The 18,445-nt window shown below is 41.4% G+C and overlaps 1 protein-coding gene across 4 annotated transcripts; it reads left to right on the top strand.

The window, feature by feature from the left end:
- Positions 1 to 1,217: 1,217 nt before the first annotated feature.
- Positions 1,218 to 4,777, top strand: LOC147889202 (uncharacterized). Of its 4 annotated transcripts, none has more exons than XM_087391546.1 (2): positions 1,218 to 2,332; positions 2,529 to 4,777. In XM_087391546.1, the coding sequence occupies exon 2, from the start codon at positions 2,535 to 2,537 to the stop codon at positions 3,666 to 3,668; it is 1,134 nt and encodes a 377-aa protein (XP_087247672.1). In that variant the 5' UTR covers positions 1,218 to 2,332; positions 2,529 to 2,534; the 3' UTR covers positions 3,669 to 4,777. The 4 variants fall into 4 exon arrangements, with proteins under 4 accessions (XP_087247672.1, XP_087247674.1, XP_087247671.1 ...); XM_087391548.1 differs by having other exon boundaries at positions 1,218 to 1,931; XM_087391545.1 differs by having other exon boundaries at positions 1,218 to 2,141; positions 2,529 to 4,776.
- Positions 4,778 to 18,445: the final 13,668 nt, after the last annotated feature.

The raw sequence follows: 18,445 nt of genomic DNA on the forward strand, positions 1-18,445 counted from the left end.
TACAGACCTAACATTTAAACAAAAGAAAAGAAAGACAAAAAGAAAAGACACTTGGGGAGGAGCCATGATGGGTAGTGAGGGATTGTTGGATGGGGAGCATTGATGCATTTGTGGTGTGGGGATGATTGGCAAAGTCTTAATTGGAATAGATTTCTTGTGAGAGGATAAGCTAAACTACACGGGGTCGTATGGCCTTATCAATCACCGCCTCTACACATGTGCATATCCTTGATAGTCCCTTGTAGCCCCCATGTTGTGTTGTTTGTGCATTGACGCAAGAAATCTAGTCTCATAAGATACAATGAACCGATGTTCCATGCCCCACACTTTCTCCACTTGTGGGGAGAGGGGGGGGGGGGGGGGATTGTTTTTGTGAGGGTGCATAAAGTGGGATCTTGTTTTTGTTGTGGCAGGTGATTGAAGTTAGAGAAGATGATTATACAAAGAATGTGGACAATGTAGAATATGCCACCCCCCCCCCCCAACAAAAGTAATTAACATTAATAGAGGAATGCAAAAAGAATGTAAGTGAGGGGGGCACATCTCACGGTTGTATCAAGGAAAGGTTGATGTGAAGGTGGAGCTATTGGTGTTAAATTATAGACTCATGGTGAAATGTGATGCTAGAGCAGCCAAGTGTCTTCATAGGAGTTGAGCAGTTGGCAGCTTAAGTGGTTTGGGTGTTTACCCACTTGAGCTAGTTGCTTGTGTTTGATTCTCTTAGTGTAGCCACGGGTGGTTGGTTATGTGTGAGTGTGTGTGTGAGAGAGAGAGAGAGAGAGAGAGAGAGAGAGAGAGAGAGAGTCTTCATGAGTTGTTATTGGCTCAATTTACGGATTGCCTCATCTCGCCAAATCTGTGCCCATGGTTTGGGTGATGTGGGCTTGGAAAACCTGCTGTAGGATGGGGGAGACAAGGAATCATGGGTGATATTTGGATTGATGGGTGATATATTTGGATTGACAGGCACAACAGGGAGGAGATTGAAGGTGAGGGCAAGGTGGTGGGGTGTAATACAGATGGGATTTGGAAGGAGGGGGAGGGGGGGGGGTGGGGCGGAGGGGTTGGACCCAGGAGAGGGGGGTCCTGTCAAATCTCTGTCGAGGTTGCAGTACGCGTGTACAAGAGCAGGAGCGTGTACAGGTGGCCAATCACTCTATTATTATTATTTTCGTAAAATTGTGTGATGAGCTTCTGTTGGGCTGGTCTGTGAATTGGCTGCCGTCGTTTGTTGCAGTTGCAGCTGCAACTCCACAGCTCTCCTCTTCCTCCGCCATCGCCATAGCTTCCTTTCTCCCTTTCTCCTCCCCTCACAACTTCCTTCTCATCACCTCCCTTATCCCATCTCCAAGCCTCACCTCCTTCGACTCGTCACCTCCATCTTGCCGTCTCTTCTTCTCCATCTCCAACTTCGTCAGCTTCACCTTCATCTTCAATAACCCCTGCTTCCTCCTCCTTGCAAACTTCCTTCTTTCCTGCTTCCCCAGCTCCTCCCCCTCTCTTCGATCCTAGCTTGCCTCCCCCCCGCCTTCCCTCTCCATCACGTAAGTATCACCCTCACCCTCTCCCTTACCCTCACACTGCAGCTTCCTCCTCCTCCTGTTCCCCCTCGTATCGCTGCCTATCCTTCCCCAAGTCCACAGCCCCGTCCGTGAACCGTCCTTCTCCTCCCTCCTCCACGACCTTCCTCCTCTCATCGATCATTGGGTCACGGGGTTTTCAATTGCTCTCTTGCATGAACCCAGCGTGCGTGCCTCCTGCCGCAGCTCAGCCGCTAGACACTCCTCTCTCGTTTTGCTGCCTCAATTATTTCGCTTCTCTCATCCAGAGAGATGATGAGTTCGCAGATCTGACGGTGCCTGCCACAGCCCAATTGAGTAGCTACACTGCACGGTCTCCAGCTCCTCCTGATTTCCCTGCAGCGCCTCTGTGTAAGGGAGTGTTGCACTTTCGTTGGATCTCCAGATGCATGATTGCACGCTTCCGCTCTTTCGTGGCCTCGTGCTTCAGCAATCGGTCATGAAAGTGTTGTAAACGCAACAAGGCCGGACTGCTGTTGCGTCTCAGGATTTTCGTGCTGGTGGCATGGTTGTGCCCGCTTAGCCCGGTGGTGTTGCATCGGTGTTGGCATGGTTAGCCTGGTAATTGTCGGTGGTCACCCGAGTGCAAAGTTATAATGTCGATCGTCCTGATCCCTCGAGGCCTTCGCGAAGGCCTCACCCACCTGCCATACATGTAGTCGTTTTCAGACTTCGAGGATAACCTTAAGACCTCAGCGCGTGCGTTAGCATCCGGTTGCAGACATCAATTTGAGTAGTGAAGAACGCGAGAAGTAGAGAAAAAGATACGTCACGGCTCATAGCCAACACGCCACGAGTCTGTGTACTGTGTGTGTATGTGTGAGGGGGAGACGGGGGGAGAGAGAGAGCGAGCGCGAGAGATCAAAGGGAGAGAGTGTGACACTAATATTTGTATCATTCCATAAGATCTTTAGCTCAATTCCTGAGTAAGCAGCTTCCATTTTGCAGATTGCCATGCAAGATCGAGCTCTTAAACCCCCTGAGGATGTCCTCACCTGCTCACGACCCCTCATCGATCGACGCCTCAAGCCCCAGAATGATCAGGTCCTCAAATGCCCGCGCTGCGAATCCCTCAACACGAAATTTTGCTACTACAACAACTACAGCTTGTTGCAGCCACGGCATTTCTGCAAGAATTGCAGGCGATATTGGACCAAAGGAGGCGCGTTAAGGAATGTGCCCGTCGGTGGAGGATGCAGGAAGAATAAGAGGACGAAGCAGCAAAGGGCTCCTGAGCAGTCTTCATCGACGAGCCATCACAATGACGCCGCGGGTATGGGTGGCGAAGTGTCTGGCTGCCCACACTTGCCAGAGAGCTTGTCTGGAGCTGCTCCCAGCTCGCTCTACTATACAGTCAGTGCTCCGATGGAAGGAGATGATATCAGTTTCCCCTACAATCGTGTGCAGCAACAGCAGCACCAAGAGCCCGCTCTAAGGTTAAGCGATCAAGCCGGCCTCGCTACCAGCACTTCAGGTTTGTTCGGGGGTAGTCACCTGGCTTCTTTGCCCCATTCCACACTCGCGTCGTTAAGCAATCACCTATCAAACCTCGGAGCTCTTCCTCTGCGAAATGGATTCCTGGGTCTGGACTTCAACGCACCAATTCGCCCTGAGCACGGAGGGAATTCAGCTCCTGGTGGGGAGCTGAACGCCTTCCTTGAAACACACCCTCATCTGGCCGTCTCAACCGCTCCAACATCCACCGTTCTGAATGAGGGAGCCACGACTTTCAGTCTGGCCCTCGATAATTTCCATGCAATAGATCAAGAAGGGCACTGGAAAGCGCAGCAACAGCACCATCGACACAAATTGGCACTTCACTCGACGCAACATGATGCACACATTGGGCAGCAACAACAGGGTCTGATACCGTTCGAGAACCATTCCGTGGAAGGCATGAGGCATCCGCAGCTGAGACCTGGATTGACGAGCTTATCGCCGTGCAGAAAGCTGGAAGAAGCTCGTCCAGCTGACTGGCATGGCCAAGAAGGGATTTTTGACGCATCAACGGTGGAAGTGAATTATTGGAACAATGGAGCCTGGCCGGATCTTTCAGGGTATGGTCCATCGGCCAGCCCACTTCTGTAGGATAATGGGTTAACATACACTAATCTGTAGATATCAGGAAACCAAAAAGTCTTTTAAGGTCAGGCAGAACGATTCGACGGTCTCAGGAGGGATTGATCTGACGAGGGATCGTGTAGGGGAGTAAGATTTTGGTTTCCGGTGATGCAGATAGGATTACTATTCTTTGGCTCGTTTTGTCTGTAGAGTTGTATTAGTGGTCAGTCATGTAGATGCGAGGCAGAAAGACCCCCGCATTTCATTCTTTTGTGAGTTTGAATGCATATGAGAGTCGGCAAAAATGAGGAGCTCGTTCTACTTGGTGTCTGGGGATCTCGTGTTGGGCTTAAATTTTTTATGGCAGCCTCTGCACACAATATCTGCACCTGATGGATGGGCTTTGACGTAGAGAGGCTTAAGTATATAGCCAAGAGATCTGGCGTTGTACCTCTGGAAGGTTTGAAGAAGCTTAGTGTATACAGGATGGTTTTAATCCATGGAGGCGTGCATGCACAAGTGGAGATTCTAAAACTGCGACAACCGGAGATGAGCTTCACCACTACATCGTAAACTTCTGTCAAATGGCTGATGGAGGAGTCATTTTCTCCACTTTCCTTCTCTTCATGCTTACAATCAATGAGTGGGCTTACAAATGACAATGTAAATACTATCCTTGCAGTGGTTGCCATGCTGCTATATCCTCGGGTGAGTTATTTGCAGGGGCCATAGAAATGGGCATAACAAATACTCTGATAAATTCTAGTTTTACCATATCATATCACTGCAACATTATGCGTTGCATCACAAATACGTGTGTGACCAATAGAACCATCCTGTATTACGCGCAGGAAGAAATTTACTAATAAAGATGCTCTGCAACTGCAGAGCGTAGTTGTAATGGTGGATGCATGGTTTGCAATGTATCTAGGTATAGTTTTATTTCTCGTGTATTCAACTCTACGCTCCAGAATGTTGATAACTTTGAGAGATGCCTAGCTGTACTGGTTTTCTGATGTACTAAACTCTAGGCTCAAGATTGTTGATAGCCCTGAGCAAAGTTGGTATGCCTGTCGATACATGCGGCGGCATCATATCAATTTAGTGTGGAGATTGAATCTGAACCTAAGGTGGCCAAGTCGCACCTGATTCGACTGCTGTTTGCTCACGCTACTTTAAAATATAGCGTAGCGTATACATGAATTTGAAAGAACGGAAGAAGGAGCTACGGCGGCGGATGCCATGGTCGAGGTTGTTGTGATCAAACGCTCTTTTGTCGTGGGGGTCTGCGTTAGGATTCAAAACGTTCTGCTGGTGTTGGTTGTTGTGGGGATCCTTTCGGCTAAATTTGCTGTTGTGCTAGGGAGACGTAATTGCATAGAGGATCTGATCTCTGTGGGAACAGCTCTATTGAAAGTTCTTCGAAAGCGAAGATCGGAGACTACAGACAGCTAGAAACACGCTGAACAGTCACATGCAAAGATGGGTACGTGGGTGGCTGAACGTGCCTCATATATTGTGGGATTTCACCGGCTGAGGGTTTACGTATCGGAATTTGTAAATGGTCTGTATGTTGACTCATGATGCTTGATTCTGTTCAATCAGCAGGCCTCATGATGCTTGATTCTGCTCAATCAGCAGGCTTCCATCAAGGTTGCTTGAATTGTGGATTGGTTGAAATGAAGAGAAGAACACCGGCGTTTTTGCTAAATCTACCATTCTTTGCTTCAATTCATCTTCACTGCCAGTAAAAGACTTATTTTATATGTTTGGGATGGTGGCCGTTGATCGATACTTCACACCTACTTCAAAACTCCGTGCTCCTCCATCTACCTGCCGTCACGAGAGAACTCAAAACCCAGTTGACTCTTTTGGCCCATCTTTGTCTTACCATTGCCTTCTGTCTTCGTCTTGCCAAACGCCTGCCACAAAGCTGCAAAAACCGAGAGTAGATTCTCGAAATCAAATGCCACCATCGGTCCGTGAGACGTTTGAGTATTGAGGCTCACTTCATCCAACAAAACTTCGACTGCACTATGTGCACGAGATGATGCCAGCTGTGGCGTAGCTGAAAAATCCAAATCAAATGCCACCATCGTTCAATCACAGTACAGACTTAGATAGAGGAAAGTTCGCCTGCAGTGTGTGCGTGATGCACAGCTATGGCGTGCGCATGCAGTTCTCTCTCGGCGATCTCACGCACTGGAACATATGAAACGGGAAGAGAGATCCAACCGTCCCCTTGACTCCAAGACCCTGGAAAGCCTGTCACGTTCCAGAAGTGGGTCAATTGCCTTGTCCTCAACCGAGCTACCTCTTGACTCCAAAGACTTTCGTTCTGTTTCTAAGGACTACTTCCTAATATCCGTCTATCAAACAACGAGCTTCAGGATTTTAGAAATAAGGGGTTGACATCATTAATGAAATCAAAGCCTCTAATTTAGCAAGAGAGTGTATTGTACTTGAAAAGGAGATACTATGGTGGAAAATGTTGACTCAAAGTGCATTATATTTCCACTTAGGCAGGGAAATTGCTGGTGGAATTGAGAAATTGGTAGTGGAATTGTGGTTTGGATCCCTCCTAGGCATTGATTTGTGTCTCCCCTTACTATTGAAAGTTGTAATTATGAAATAGTGATTTGCATTCATAGATGCTCTGATCAAACTTTAGCATTTCTCAAATTTTCAATTGTTTTGCAATTTCACATCTCCTTGGCTAGGAGCAAACTTTGGAAAGGCAACTCTCATTTCTTCAATGGTTTGTTTTTCACTTTTAGTTGCACTCCTATTGTCATGTGATGGGAGCTTTGTCATGGAAGGCTAAAAATATCGATGCATGCATATATGACAAGCTAGTACACGCATGAGTGTGTTTCATTTGGACCTCGATGCAAGGCTTGCATGGGTTGAAATCGACATTTTTAGTTTACTGCATATTTCAGGTATGGAATAGGAGATATTTGACACAACCAACCACAAGTTTTATGACCCGGACCTTTAAGGTTGTAGGGTTCACCCTTAGGATAGAGATGATCACATTGTGGCTTGATGACTCCTTGATGACTGAGATCGATTAGTTTACGTGTAGCTCCACCACAAATTCATAGACTAGTTCATGCACTAAATGAAGAATCTTTCAAGAGCAAGAGATGCTTCTGTGCCTTTTTTTAAATTGAAACCTTGTTCTACATCCTAAATGTGTGCTTTTTTGCCACATTTTTTGGAGTTGATCCCTCAGTTCTCCCCCTACTTTGATTTTCTAAAACCAATTATGTCCAATAAGAGATTAGCTAGGGATGAAACTAAGATTTAGGGTGGTCTAAAAACTACATGCTCCATGCTTGAAAATTTCATTCTCTACACACTTAAGGGAAAACCATAATTGATAAGATCTGTACATTGAAAACTCAATTTTGTGATAAGAAATCACATATAGGAGTAGAATTTTTATTTAGGAATGTAAAATGTGCTTGAAACAAGATGACCATTTCAAAAAGACTAATACAGTAATAGTAGGGGGCATTCTTTGACTATAAAGTAAAGAATATCCTCTTTACGATAGGCAGCCTAGGGAGATGTTTTGGTTTTCTCACACCTCCTTGAGCCACGTGTCATGGATATAAGTCGTTGATTTGGTTTGATCTTAGGCCCTCAATTTGGTTGGATCATGCTAAGCTTTTCACTAAAGCACTAAAAGCATATTGGTGTTTAGGGTTTAGGGTTTCACAGTGGATCTTTAGCCCTCCTTGAGCCATGTGTCACAATTGGAGACATCCATTCTTAAAAGATCCAATGGTGTTAGAGGTGCTAACTTTCTTTCGCTTTAAAATTCACACCACCAAAATTATTGGATATGGTATTTTAGTGTGGAATTTCAAGTGTATATGGTAGAAGCAAGTTTCCTAGATGAAAAGCTTTTGCAATTGTGTGAGGACATGAAATCTGTGAAGATATTTTTAGACCAAAGTAAGCTACCAGCACCAAAAGATAAAACCATATATCATCGAACTGGATAGTGATTTGGATAGTGCACTGTTGGAGAAGATGTTGCAACGGTTATGAAAGGCAAGGGAATTCGAGGTTTCACCAAGATACAAAAGAGAAAATTATGAATTAATTCTCGAAGAAATACTGCATCATTTTCTTGAAGCATATGGATTGCCCTTCATCTCAGTCTCAGCCCTCTCTACCTCAATCAGTTCTCTCTCTCTCTAGTCTCTACCATGCATAATTTGTAAGTTGCTCTGCGACTTCAACGTATCTCTTTCGATTGCTCGTCGAATAGAACTGCTTGGAAAAAACGTGGGCTCTACCTCTGTATTATGCTTTGCCTTTGAGCTGTATGTTCTTCTAAATCTCTGATGTCTGGATGTGTTGCTCTGCAGCGTGCACCCCCCTTTGCTCACGAGCCTTGAAGGCACGTTTCAAAATTTACGATTCCATGCACATTTTAGCTTGGAGATGATAGTTGCCGCTTACAGAGTTTCAGCATGAACGTGCATCTAAATTCGACCTACGTTTTGGACCTCCACCAATTTGCATCACAAAAAACATTTTTGGCCCTAAAGTCTGACTCGTCTCCAAAATTCAAACCTGTATCCTCATGCCCTGCCCATTGGATGTATATAATCAATTCACAAGAAGGGATATTCGTTCGACTGTGCTAAATCATCACCTTATTTAGAGTTTACCTTTCGCAATCCAATCGGCTACTACGTGTTCGTGTTCTACCAAACAGATTAGTGGGGAAAATTTTGAGTGGTCACATTTTACTCCTTGAAAATAAAGCTTGCTTGATGGATGAAGCTAGAAGCCAGTTGACCTTAGCCAAGCACATCGTTATTTTGTGTGCATCAACTAACTCTCTAAGCAACCTCGAGTAGATCTAAGGGAGATATGAACAAGTTCGAAAGACATCACCCTTACAGACTGAGAGTCTATATTTGCATGTCCCAAATGGGTTTCTAGGTAGAAGAAAATAAAGTTGTATCATGTACATGATGAGTTTGCCGAGAAGCTTGTGCAGTATCACTACGAAGTCTATCAAGAGGGGCCACCCAATTACGAAATTGAGATATTTTTTGCAAAGTCTTTTGCCTTGGAGAACTACAAGTTAGCGCAAAGAGCTAAGGACATGTCGCCTTTCACCATAAAACGACGAGTTCCCTTACTTCAGAGCTCAACACATCATTACGGGATTTTCGTTTGCAAAGATCGAAAGACAAATGTCTTCCATCCTCATCATTTGAAAACCTGTTAAGTGGTGAGTATAAATTCCTAGGGTGTATGTTCAACACTCTCAAAGCCCTTGGAATAGAAATTCTTGTCCCATTTAATGATGCCACTACCATGGTTTGTATGCTTCACTTCACAAAGAGTTCTATGTCTAATTTGAGATTCTTCAATTCTTCTAAGGACCTCTTTAATGCTGATAGAGCTTTGAAATTGATGACATGTTGGTCGCCAAGACTTTTCAGAATCCGTTTGTCATTCATCACTGATTGAATGATTTTTGACTTGTCTCTCCTATCAAAAGCAAGTGGCAACTATAAAATACTATTGACTATTTTTCCTGTAGTCTCTTTCTTCTTTGCTTTAATGCCCATTGAAAGGTCATTGATTTGTGCTGCTAGTTTTCTTTTGCTTCGTTCGTCTCCTGTCAGCTTCATATTTTTATCTAATCTATAATTCTGGCGAGATATCTTTGGCAAGGCTCTGATTGTAAATGTGAGTTATAGATGTACATGCAAGAATAGATGTAGAAGATTGGGAGAGAGGGAAAGATATTTCAAAATCTTCCACATTACATATTAGAAACTATGCATACCGTACCTTGTCAACGGGTCCATGGTTGTAGGAAAGATTGATGGGTGGGTCCATGTTGTGCTTGGGCAATAGAGAGGAGGATGTGTAGATAAGAAGAGCGTAGAAGATTAACGTCGAGGTTCAGAGAGACAGGCTATAAGATTGTAGAAGATTCAAATTGTGAGACAAATAGAAACATAGTTGGAGAATAGAGAAAAGACTGGGTAGGTCCCATCGACATGGTTTGTAGTTACAGTAGATGCCCACATTCTGGTTGCACATAATAGAACTTCTTTAAAATATATCCTTTGCTTTTGTGCTTTTTGTGCTTTCATAACTCGTGTCCAAGACACAACTATTTTGGACACCTTACCTTATTATCACCCATTTTGGCAAATAAAATTATTTAAGTGGCATAGATTACACACGTGATTGAAAATACACTCCATTGATCAATAAGCCAAAGACCATTAATCAAGTGGTAGGCACCACGAACATTGAGGTACAATGATCCCTTGGAATGCATAAGTATCGAATCTAAAATTAGGATTTCCCAAGTGGCATCCAAGTACTTAATCAATACATTAAAAACGTTTTGCAAATAGAGTTACATGTCCACATTGTGTGGAATTTCTAGCATTTCTTTAAGAATGGAACAAAATGGCTTATGCAGAGGAAGGGTAGTTAGCAACTACCATAGAGAGGTATAAGTATTAAGAGGAGATTGAAATGAAGAGAAAATATCAAACTTGTTAGAGGGATCATTAATCAATAAAATGACATCGAAGTAGGGAGATGTTCTCAATAGCCTATAACACTAATTTGAAGAAAGGAGCAGGTTTTGAACAAGGCTAGTTTCAAAGAATAGGTCTACCTATCCTTGAATAGATTCAAAAGGTTTTTTTTGAATTTTAAATTGGAAACTTATTTTATTCAAAGGGCTTATCCAAAATTATATGTCATACTCAATCTCACCTTTGTGACAGAGATCTTGATCTTGAAGTTTATTGATTACACACTTGGCAACACATTGCTTTTTAACTTTCACTACTTTTGTTTTTCATCCACCCCAATGTATATGGATGAGGATGGCCTTGCATAGGTAGATAGATCATTTTATGTATCTTGGAGGACCAATTCTTTTGACTTCAACTTCTAACAACAATTTTTACCAAACTTTGCTTGTGCAATACTATACTCACAATTAGAGAATTTCTTGCAAGAGTGAGTTCACAACCAGCATTCATGATCATGAATAGCTATGAGCATTATGTTTAGGTTAGGATCTCCTACAACTTTGTTGAAGACTCCTTCATTAGGTTTTGGAGTAGTTGTTATATCTTGATCTTACATCCTTTTCAATGTGCTTATTCTTGTTGTTTAGAGCCACATCTTAGAACCTTTGTTGCTACTAGTAGCCCACCTTGTATGAGCTTTTGATATGTGCTTTGGATCGCATTACTTGTTGGGGCCACCATTTTGTTGGAGACGTTCCTTTCTTTTCTCCCCAAAAGTTATAAACCTTATTAAGGCATTTTGGGATAAACATTTCCACTTTTTGTTATAGATGAGACAAAATATATGATATCTCTCCATTGGACTTTGCAAAGGGTTTCTCTAGCCTCTTACATTACTTGATTCAAATGCAGCATACTCAACCATGTAGAAGTTGTATCTTCCCAATGGAGGCAGCTACAAACTCTATCAAGATGTTTAAATCCAACATCAAGGCTTTCTCAAATACAAACTTGTCCCTAATCCCATGTACCAAGGGCATAGCTAGTTGGCATAAAAATTGTGTTATCTAGAACAGGTAATATAGTCCCTTGGATATGTCAACCCCCTCAAATGTGTCTCCTACACATTCTTGTGACCTAAAGAAGGTCAATAAATGAAAATGGAACTAGCTAATGTCTTATAGATCCAACCACCATAGCTTGTCCACTATGTGTTGGAACCTAGATCATTTGTACCCTTGAACGCATGCCTAATTGTATACTTTTAAACAAATACTCTTGCAATAGTTCACTAGTACAAGTCTTGTACCCTTAAACACATGCCTAATAGTGCACTTTGAAGAAAATACTCTCGTGGTAGCTCAATTTATGCTCTTGCACAGTCTTTCCTTCATGCTCATAGCATGCTTTTAGACATGTGAGTCCCCTTAATACAAAATTCTTATTGAGACTCCTAGCAGCTCTAGATATGTGAATGGTATAAAGTGACCTTCATGCACCAAAACCTTCCTATATCTTCACAACTATCTATTATGCATGAGTTATCCATGGTTATGAGAGCTTTTGTTTATGAATTGATTTCATATGAATTAAGTAGTACTTTGTAGCCATTTGATTCTATGAAAGCTAAACAAAATTATGATATTGATGATTTGGCTTTTGCAATTTCACTTGTGATGTTGGTGTGCTTGAGGCACTTTTGTGGATACTAGTCACCCCCACAAATAATGCATGGCGTTGAGTGCTAATAAAAAACTTTGGCGTAGCCTACATCAATATGAGTAGTGACTTTGTGTGGATATTTGCAAGATTGCATAATGATCATTCCTAGGAAATTATGCCACGTGTGATGATGTATGTATGCACGTATGTTTGTTTATTTATTTGTATGCGTGCGTGAGTGCATGAGTGCATGCGTGTGTGTGGGTGTGGGGGCGGGTGCAGGTGCGGGTGCGAGTGCGGGTGCGGGGGCGAGTGCAGGTGCATGTGCATGTGCGTGTCAATGTACACTTAAAAATAATTTAAAATATGAATTCCAAACTTTTACAATAATTGGATTTTTAAAATGTCATAAATACACTAAAACAAATGTATACTTATTTTATTTGCTTTGATGTAGCTTTAAACGAAACAACCTTGGGTTGTTTTGTATTATATAAGGGTATTTTTTTAAATAAGATGGTGACCTTGATATATTCCCAATGTTCAAATGATAACCAAATTCATCTTTCTTTTCTCGCAAAAAAGCAATGCATCCACTTTGATTAACATGTGGAGGTTGTAAATCCCACATCACCTTAGTCACCCCTTAGCCTTAATTGCTATATGATTGAGGCCATATGATCACAAGATGGTAAGTTTCATGTTATTTGGCATATGTTTAGAAGGTTTCTATCAATATTCTATGTGTGCACTGACTCAAAGTAAGTGCGACTCATAGTGAGCTAGTGTAACCTTGGTCATTGTTACTGATCTCGATTGGTTAAATCTTACTATATCTATATCCTAATTACCTAGATTCCTTGAGATACCCTTAAATCCCCACCCACCTCGAGCATTTCCCATCAAGTAGATGGCATATCGATAAGCAAAAGAAAATATTTTTTAGAGTGAAATCATATGATACTTGTGTTAAAAACAACTGAATCCACTTGACATATGATGAAGGAATTGGAGAATTACCCTATAGGAAAGAAACTAGGAAAGGGGATGGGAAGTGAAATCTAGATATTATGACATCCAGAGGCATATTCTCATTCAAAATGTAGTACATAGAACGGACAATTGATCAAAGGCCAAGTGTCAATTTTCTCTATGGATTTGTTATATTCTCTAAAAATTCTGCACATATAAATGCTGAATTTTAGATTCTGGCCCCTTCAGATGATGTGTTTGGGGGGATGCTTCCTATAGCTTGATTCAACTAAATGAGCTCCCCCCATGTGCCTTACTGCACTACGAGTTCTGCCACACAATGGAGCTTCAAGCCTACTCTCCCTGAGAGTCTGAAGCAACCAATGCGGGACTGTTTTGGCTGCGTGTATCTCTTGAATTTCTTGCCTGACAACTTCATCCACACCCTGAGGTTGTACCAATTCAGCTGGGGGCTGAAGTTGTACTTGTGGAGCTCGTGGAGGTAAGATGGTACTAACATCACACACCCTTTAGTCATAAAACTACCCCACAAAGATGCTATATACATTTAATTACATTGTTGTAAATTCCCGAGCATTATGGTCCAATTGGCCTAGGTGCAAACCACAACGGGTGACATGGAAATCTTGAAGCGAGCTTGGAGATTAAGTTGGAAATCAAAAGAGGGTACCATGGAAGTCATAGAGAGACCTGGTGATCATGAAGGGCAAGTTGGCCAAGGCAAAATGTCAATTGAGTTTGCATAATAGCTTCCTTATAGTTAGTGAGATAGTTCTAAAATTTTGTATTCTCTATTGTAATCACCTTGATTGAATGGCTAAAATTGAGTCCCCACTAATCATCGAAAAATGTTAATAGCATGAGGAGAAAGAGAGAGACAATATGGGCTTCGTCTTCCCTTATTGAAACATATACTTACACACTCACCTTAAGGTAATCATATGATACCCCAACCTTTTTCCCCTCTCCCCTCGCAACCCACCTAAAACCTAATGTTCTATTGAAGGAGATGTTGATCAGAGCAGCATTGAGCCATGAATTCTTATGTAAATAAACCTAGTACTACCTCTACCTACTCTAGAATAAGGCCTTTCGTCCATTTATTTATTTGTGGGGGAATTTGGAGAGAGGATGAAGAGAGCACTAAAATATTTAAGCCTCAACCAATCTAACCACCAAGTCCAAACCACTTATTTTTAGAGGGAAGGCTATGAAAAGGTTATCATAACAATTAAGACTTCTCCACCTACCATTGTGTCTCCCTTCCCCATGCAATACAAACCCTATTCAAATCACCACCAGTGGTGTTTGGCTTTCAAACAATTTAGGAAACCATTTCCCTAATATGGAAAAGACCTTAGCCTATAATCAACCACATCCAACCCCCATTGGAACTAGAACTAATAAGCTTTCCCATGAGAATACATGAAACCTTTAATTACCAACCTCTTCCATTCTTTGACCAATGCTCTTCGAAACATTCATGCGACTAATGGTCTTTGAAACATTTCATGATTTATTAATTCTTTAGTTATTGTGTCCTTAATGGTGAAGTCATGGGAATCAATTACCATTAGAAAAACATTTCAATTTATAATTTGAGAACACCGATTCCAAAGTCAACTACTAAGGAGGAGGAGGTTTATGCATCATCATATACTATAATAGAAAATTTCGATGAAGAATCAAGTCCCATCTGTAACGTACGGAATTGTGTCAGTTTCTTTCTACTGAAGATTCCTCCAATTAATTTCAATGTTTTTCTTCTCATTCACTTCTCCAACTGATCACTTTAGCTTTATGGCAAAACCTACTCTTAAGATTTGAGAGAGAGAGAGAGATAGAGATTCTTTTAATTAGCACACATAGGTCACACAAAAGGGCTACTCTTGTGACAAGTTTCTTCATTAGGGTCTGTCCATTTGGTAGAGTATGACATGGTTCTCTTTTCGATGAGGGTAATTCAAGCTACCATAGTGGTTAGAAGGAATTATGGATGGGAAGCTTGGATATCACATGGTTGCCATGTGGCTATCTATAACATAATTTTGGCAGTATGTCTCTTAACAAAAAAGAACTAGATTTACGGCAGGCAGCTTTTCCATCATGGAGCACGTAACTACTCACTCAAAATTGAAGCTGAATACTACTATTTTAACAATGTTTAAGGAAAAAAGAGAATGAGTAAAATAGTGGACATGAGATGCGACATAGGGTCCGTTATGCCGTTCCTCCTTGCAAATGTCAGGCGTAGTGATTTATTATTGATTTTGTGGTGTACATATTTTGGAAGTTGAAGTCCAACATATACACGAATAAGGCGATACAATAAGTGATCCATGTTGCAGTTTATACAATATTGTCACATGGACTACAATCATATGGATAAAGGTATAGTCATCCTTCAATCTTGCATTTATCTTGGATTTCGTTGCTCCCTCGCATCGATAACATGCAATAAACTAGAGGAATGTTATAAGAATTTAGATTGAGAAAAAGAGAATTTGAATGGACGAGTAATTGAAAATATTTATATTATAATCTATAATATATAATTATCAACATGGTTTGTAACTGCTCATTTTAAAGTTATGAATGGATTTTTCCATGATGTAACGGGACTCACCTTAAAGAATCCATTTTTTCATTCCCATTCCCATTATTTTTTAAAGGTCTCTTACCTTAAAGATTTTGTTTCTTACCTCAAAGTGTAATTTCGGGAGAATTGATGTCGACTTTGAAAATCTAATGCCAAAACAAAGCATTTGAAAAAAGTCCAAATTTGAAGGATTTATGAGTAATCCTTTTTTCCCTCAAAATATAAACACAGAATTATATCGTAAAAGGAAAAAGCAGGAATACAAAATGCATTGGAGTGGAGCAACTTTAAGAAGAAGCTTAAGACAACTAAAATAATGTTTTTAGAGTACGTTCTGTCCTTTGTAAAGCCCGAATTGTATCCTGATTGATTTTCTATAGGTAGCTTCATGATTCTTGAGCATGATGACTGGTTTGCAGCCTGCGACTGCATGGATGCTGCATGAGGCCTTTTGACGGGAAAATGCACTCTTGGCCTATGCAAATGATAGATCCCTCGATCTAGCATTAGCTACCCTTTCATAATGGGCAATGATTTTAAAAAAACATACTAAGCCCGTACTCATTAAACTCCCGTGCATACCGGCAAAATTTCTTTTATACTGGGACCTAGAATTGTGATATCTTCTTAGATGCCTTGTGAGCTGCATTATCTGCCATGATCTCTACAAAGACAGAAAGACTAAAAGTCAATATATGTTGCGCAGCTCTAAATTCACTAGTCATTTTAAAGAAAAAAAGGGTAGCTTTTGAAAGTCTATTCTTATTAGTGCTTAAATTTGTTGCGCAGATTGAGCTTCCCAATTCATGGCACTACATACCTGAAAATAAAAAACATCATTGGAATTAAAGAGACCTCGCAAACAAAGCTTCATTGGCACAGAGAGAGAGAGAGAGAGAGAGGGAGTGAAGGAGAGAGCAAAGTGGCACAAAGAGGGAACCTGAGGAACCTGAACCTATCCTAAGAGCTTTTAACACAGAGCTCACAGAGAGGGAACTTGAGCCTATCCAGAGAGGGAACTTGAGCCTATCCAAAGAGGGAAAGTGGGTGTTTTGAAGCGTGATTTCTTTTTGGGGAACTTCACGAAAACTTTAATGAAGCTTGAAAATGTGCAGCAAATTTAAGCATTGATTCCTAGCTTCACCACTCACGCTTTCAAAAAAAGTTCATTGCACTATACTTGTTTGAATCCTCAATATGGGGAAACTAAAGTTGAGCTGGATGATAGCGCAATAGCATAGAAAGTGAATATAGTAGACTAAAGCTCTTTAACTTGTAGGATAGGGGAACAAATTGTTGAAAAAATGATTAGGAGGGAACATAATTTTGGAGTTGGAATATAAGAACTAGCCAAAATGTCTCATCAGTCTTTCAGCTACTTGGTAGTGGTGCATGTAATTTTGCAACAAACTCTCTATATTTTATTAAAAAATATAACAGCCTTTTTTGTTTTTTCTTCATTTAAGTACTATGTATTTAGCTATATTTTCATGCTATATAGTGGAAAAAGCATTCTGCATTACCTTGCTTTCACCCAAATATATAGAGGATTATTTCTTTGAGATGATTTTTTTTAAAATTACTAACAATTAAACAAAAAAAGGCTACAATGAAATATTTAATGAGTGAGGACACAAAGCAATGGATGAATGAGGAGAAGGAAAATGAGCATTTTCACCACACCTACAATTAGTTCATGAAATCAAATGAGCACTCCCATTCAAAAGACTTATAGAATATGATGTATTAATCTAAAAGGATGTTGAGAGTTGTGGTGCCATGAGCACATAGATTAAAAGGCTAAGGTATGGTATAGGAATGTATTAAAGTAGCCACCCTAAGATGTGGACTACAAGATGTGGAGGTGTGGATTGAGGATATCCACAAGGAGAGATGTGGATGAGAGGATCACACATGTGTTGACTATTCAAAGGGCACTCTCTATATAAGAGGCCTATCATGTATTGTTGAGTACAAGAGAAATGCACATTCACTCAAGATTCTGTTTATGAAGCCAAGCTAATCTATCTTGGAACCTAATTGACTTGAGGTACATGTCATGAGCACTCTCTTCATCATGTTTCCACACAGGTTCCACCTTAGAGTGCTCCATAGATCCTGAGGCACACATGTTTTGTCATGGTATTAGAGCATAGGTTTAACTCTCCTAGTTTAGCTCATTAGTACTTCACTAGGATTGCTGCCATTCCTAGATTAGTTGTAGGCATGCCTTAGGAGCTCATGTTTTTCTCCTAGGTTAGTTTTAGTTTTAGATTGAAAACAAATTTCCATCCATATTCTTGTTGAGCTCTTTGAGAGAGAGAGAATCTCTTAATTGGACCTCATGCTTGAGTGGTAAGGTTTACACAAATCTACATGACTTCTCCTTGCAAGCAAAGACTCAAGCATTAAGCTACTATCAACCTCTTCATCAACGAAAGGTTAACTCACATGCAACAGATCTACAGGCCACCATTAATGCCTTAGTAGCCTTCACAAGCTCCTCAAAGACTTGCAAACGTCCCCAACAACCTTGCATTCATCTCCAGCAATGTTCCACCGGCCTGATTTTGGTGACTCCACATCGCTTCGACTATAGCTCTGCAACTAAGCTCTCCAAAGCTCCAACGACGAGCTTCAGTGTATTGCAACCTCCAAAGCCTCAACGACCACGGCTTCTGCAACTATAAAAGCTAGTGCCAGCCCGAATCTGTAGTAGTGATCACAGCTTCAGCACCATGCAAGAGCCCTCGACAAGCCTTTACAGATGCTGCAAGCCACCTACACGATGAGCAGCCACGACACAGAAGCAAACAAGCAGTCGCACGGCTCACTGGCCTGTTCCTTCAAACAGCGCACCCAGTGGTGGCTGCTCTTGCTCCAAGATTCCAAAAAGCCCAATGGCCGCTCCACTGCATTGACCAACCCGATGGCATAGCAAGTTAGCAAGACAGAGGCACAACAAGGTTTGACCATAACAATAGCTCATCCTCATCGTCACTTAGCGA

The sequence above is a fragment of the Dipteris shenzhenensis genome, chromosome 20 (assembly GCF_047967505.1).
Source record: "Dipteris shenzhenensis isolate YYH24624 ecotype China chromosome 20, Dip_SZ_1.0, whole genome shotgun sequence".
In the NCBI taxonomy this organism is placed as follows: Eukaryota; Viridiplantae; Streptophyta; class Polypodiopsida; order Gleicheniales; family Dipteridaceae; genus Dipteris; species Dipteris shenzhenensis.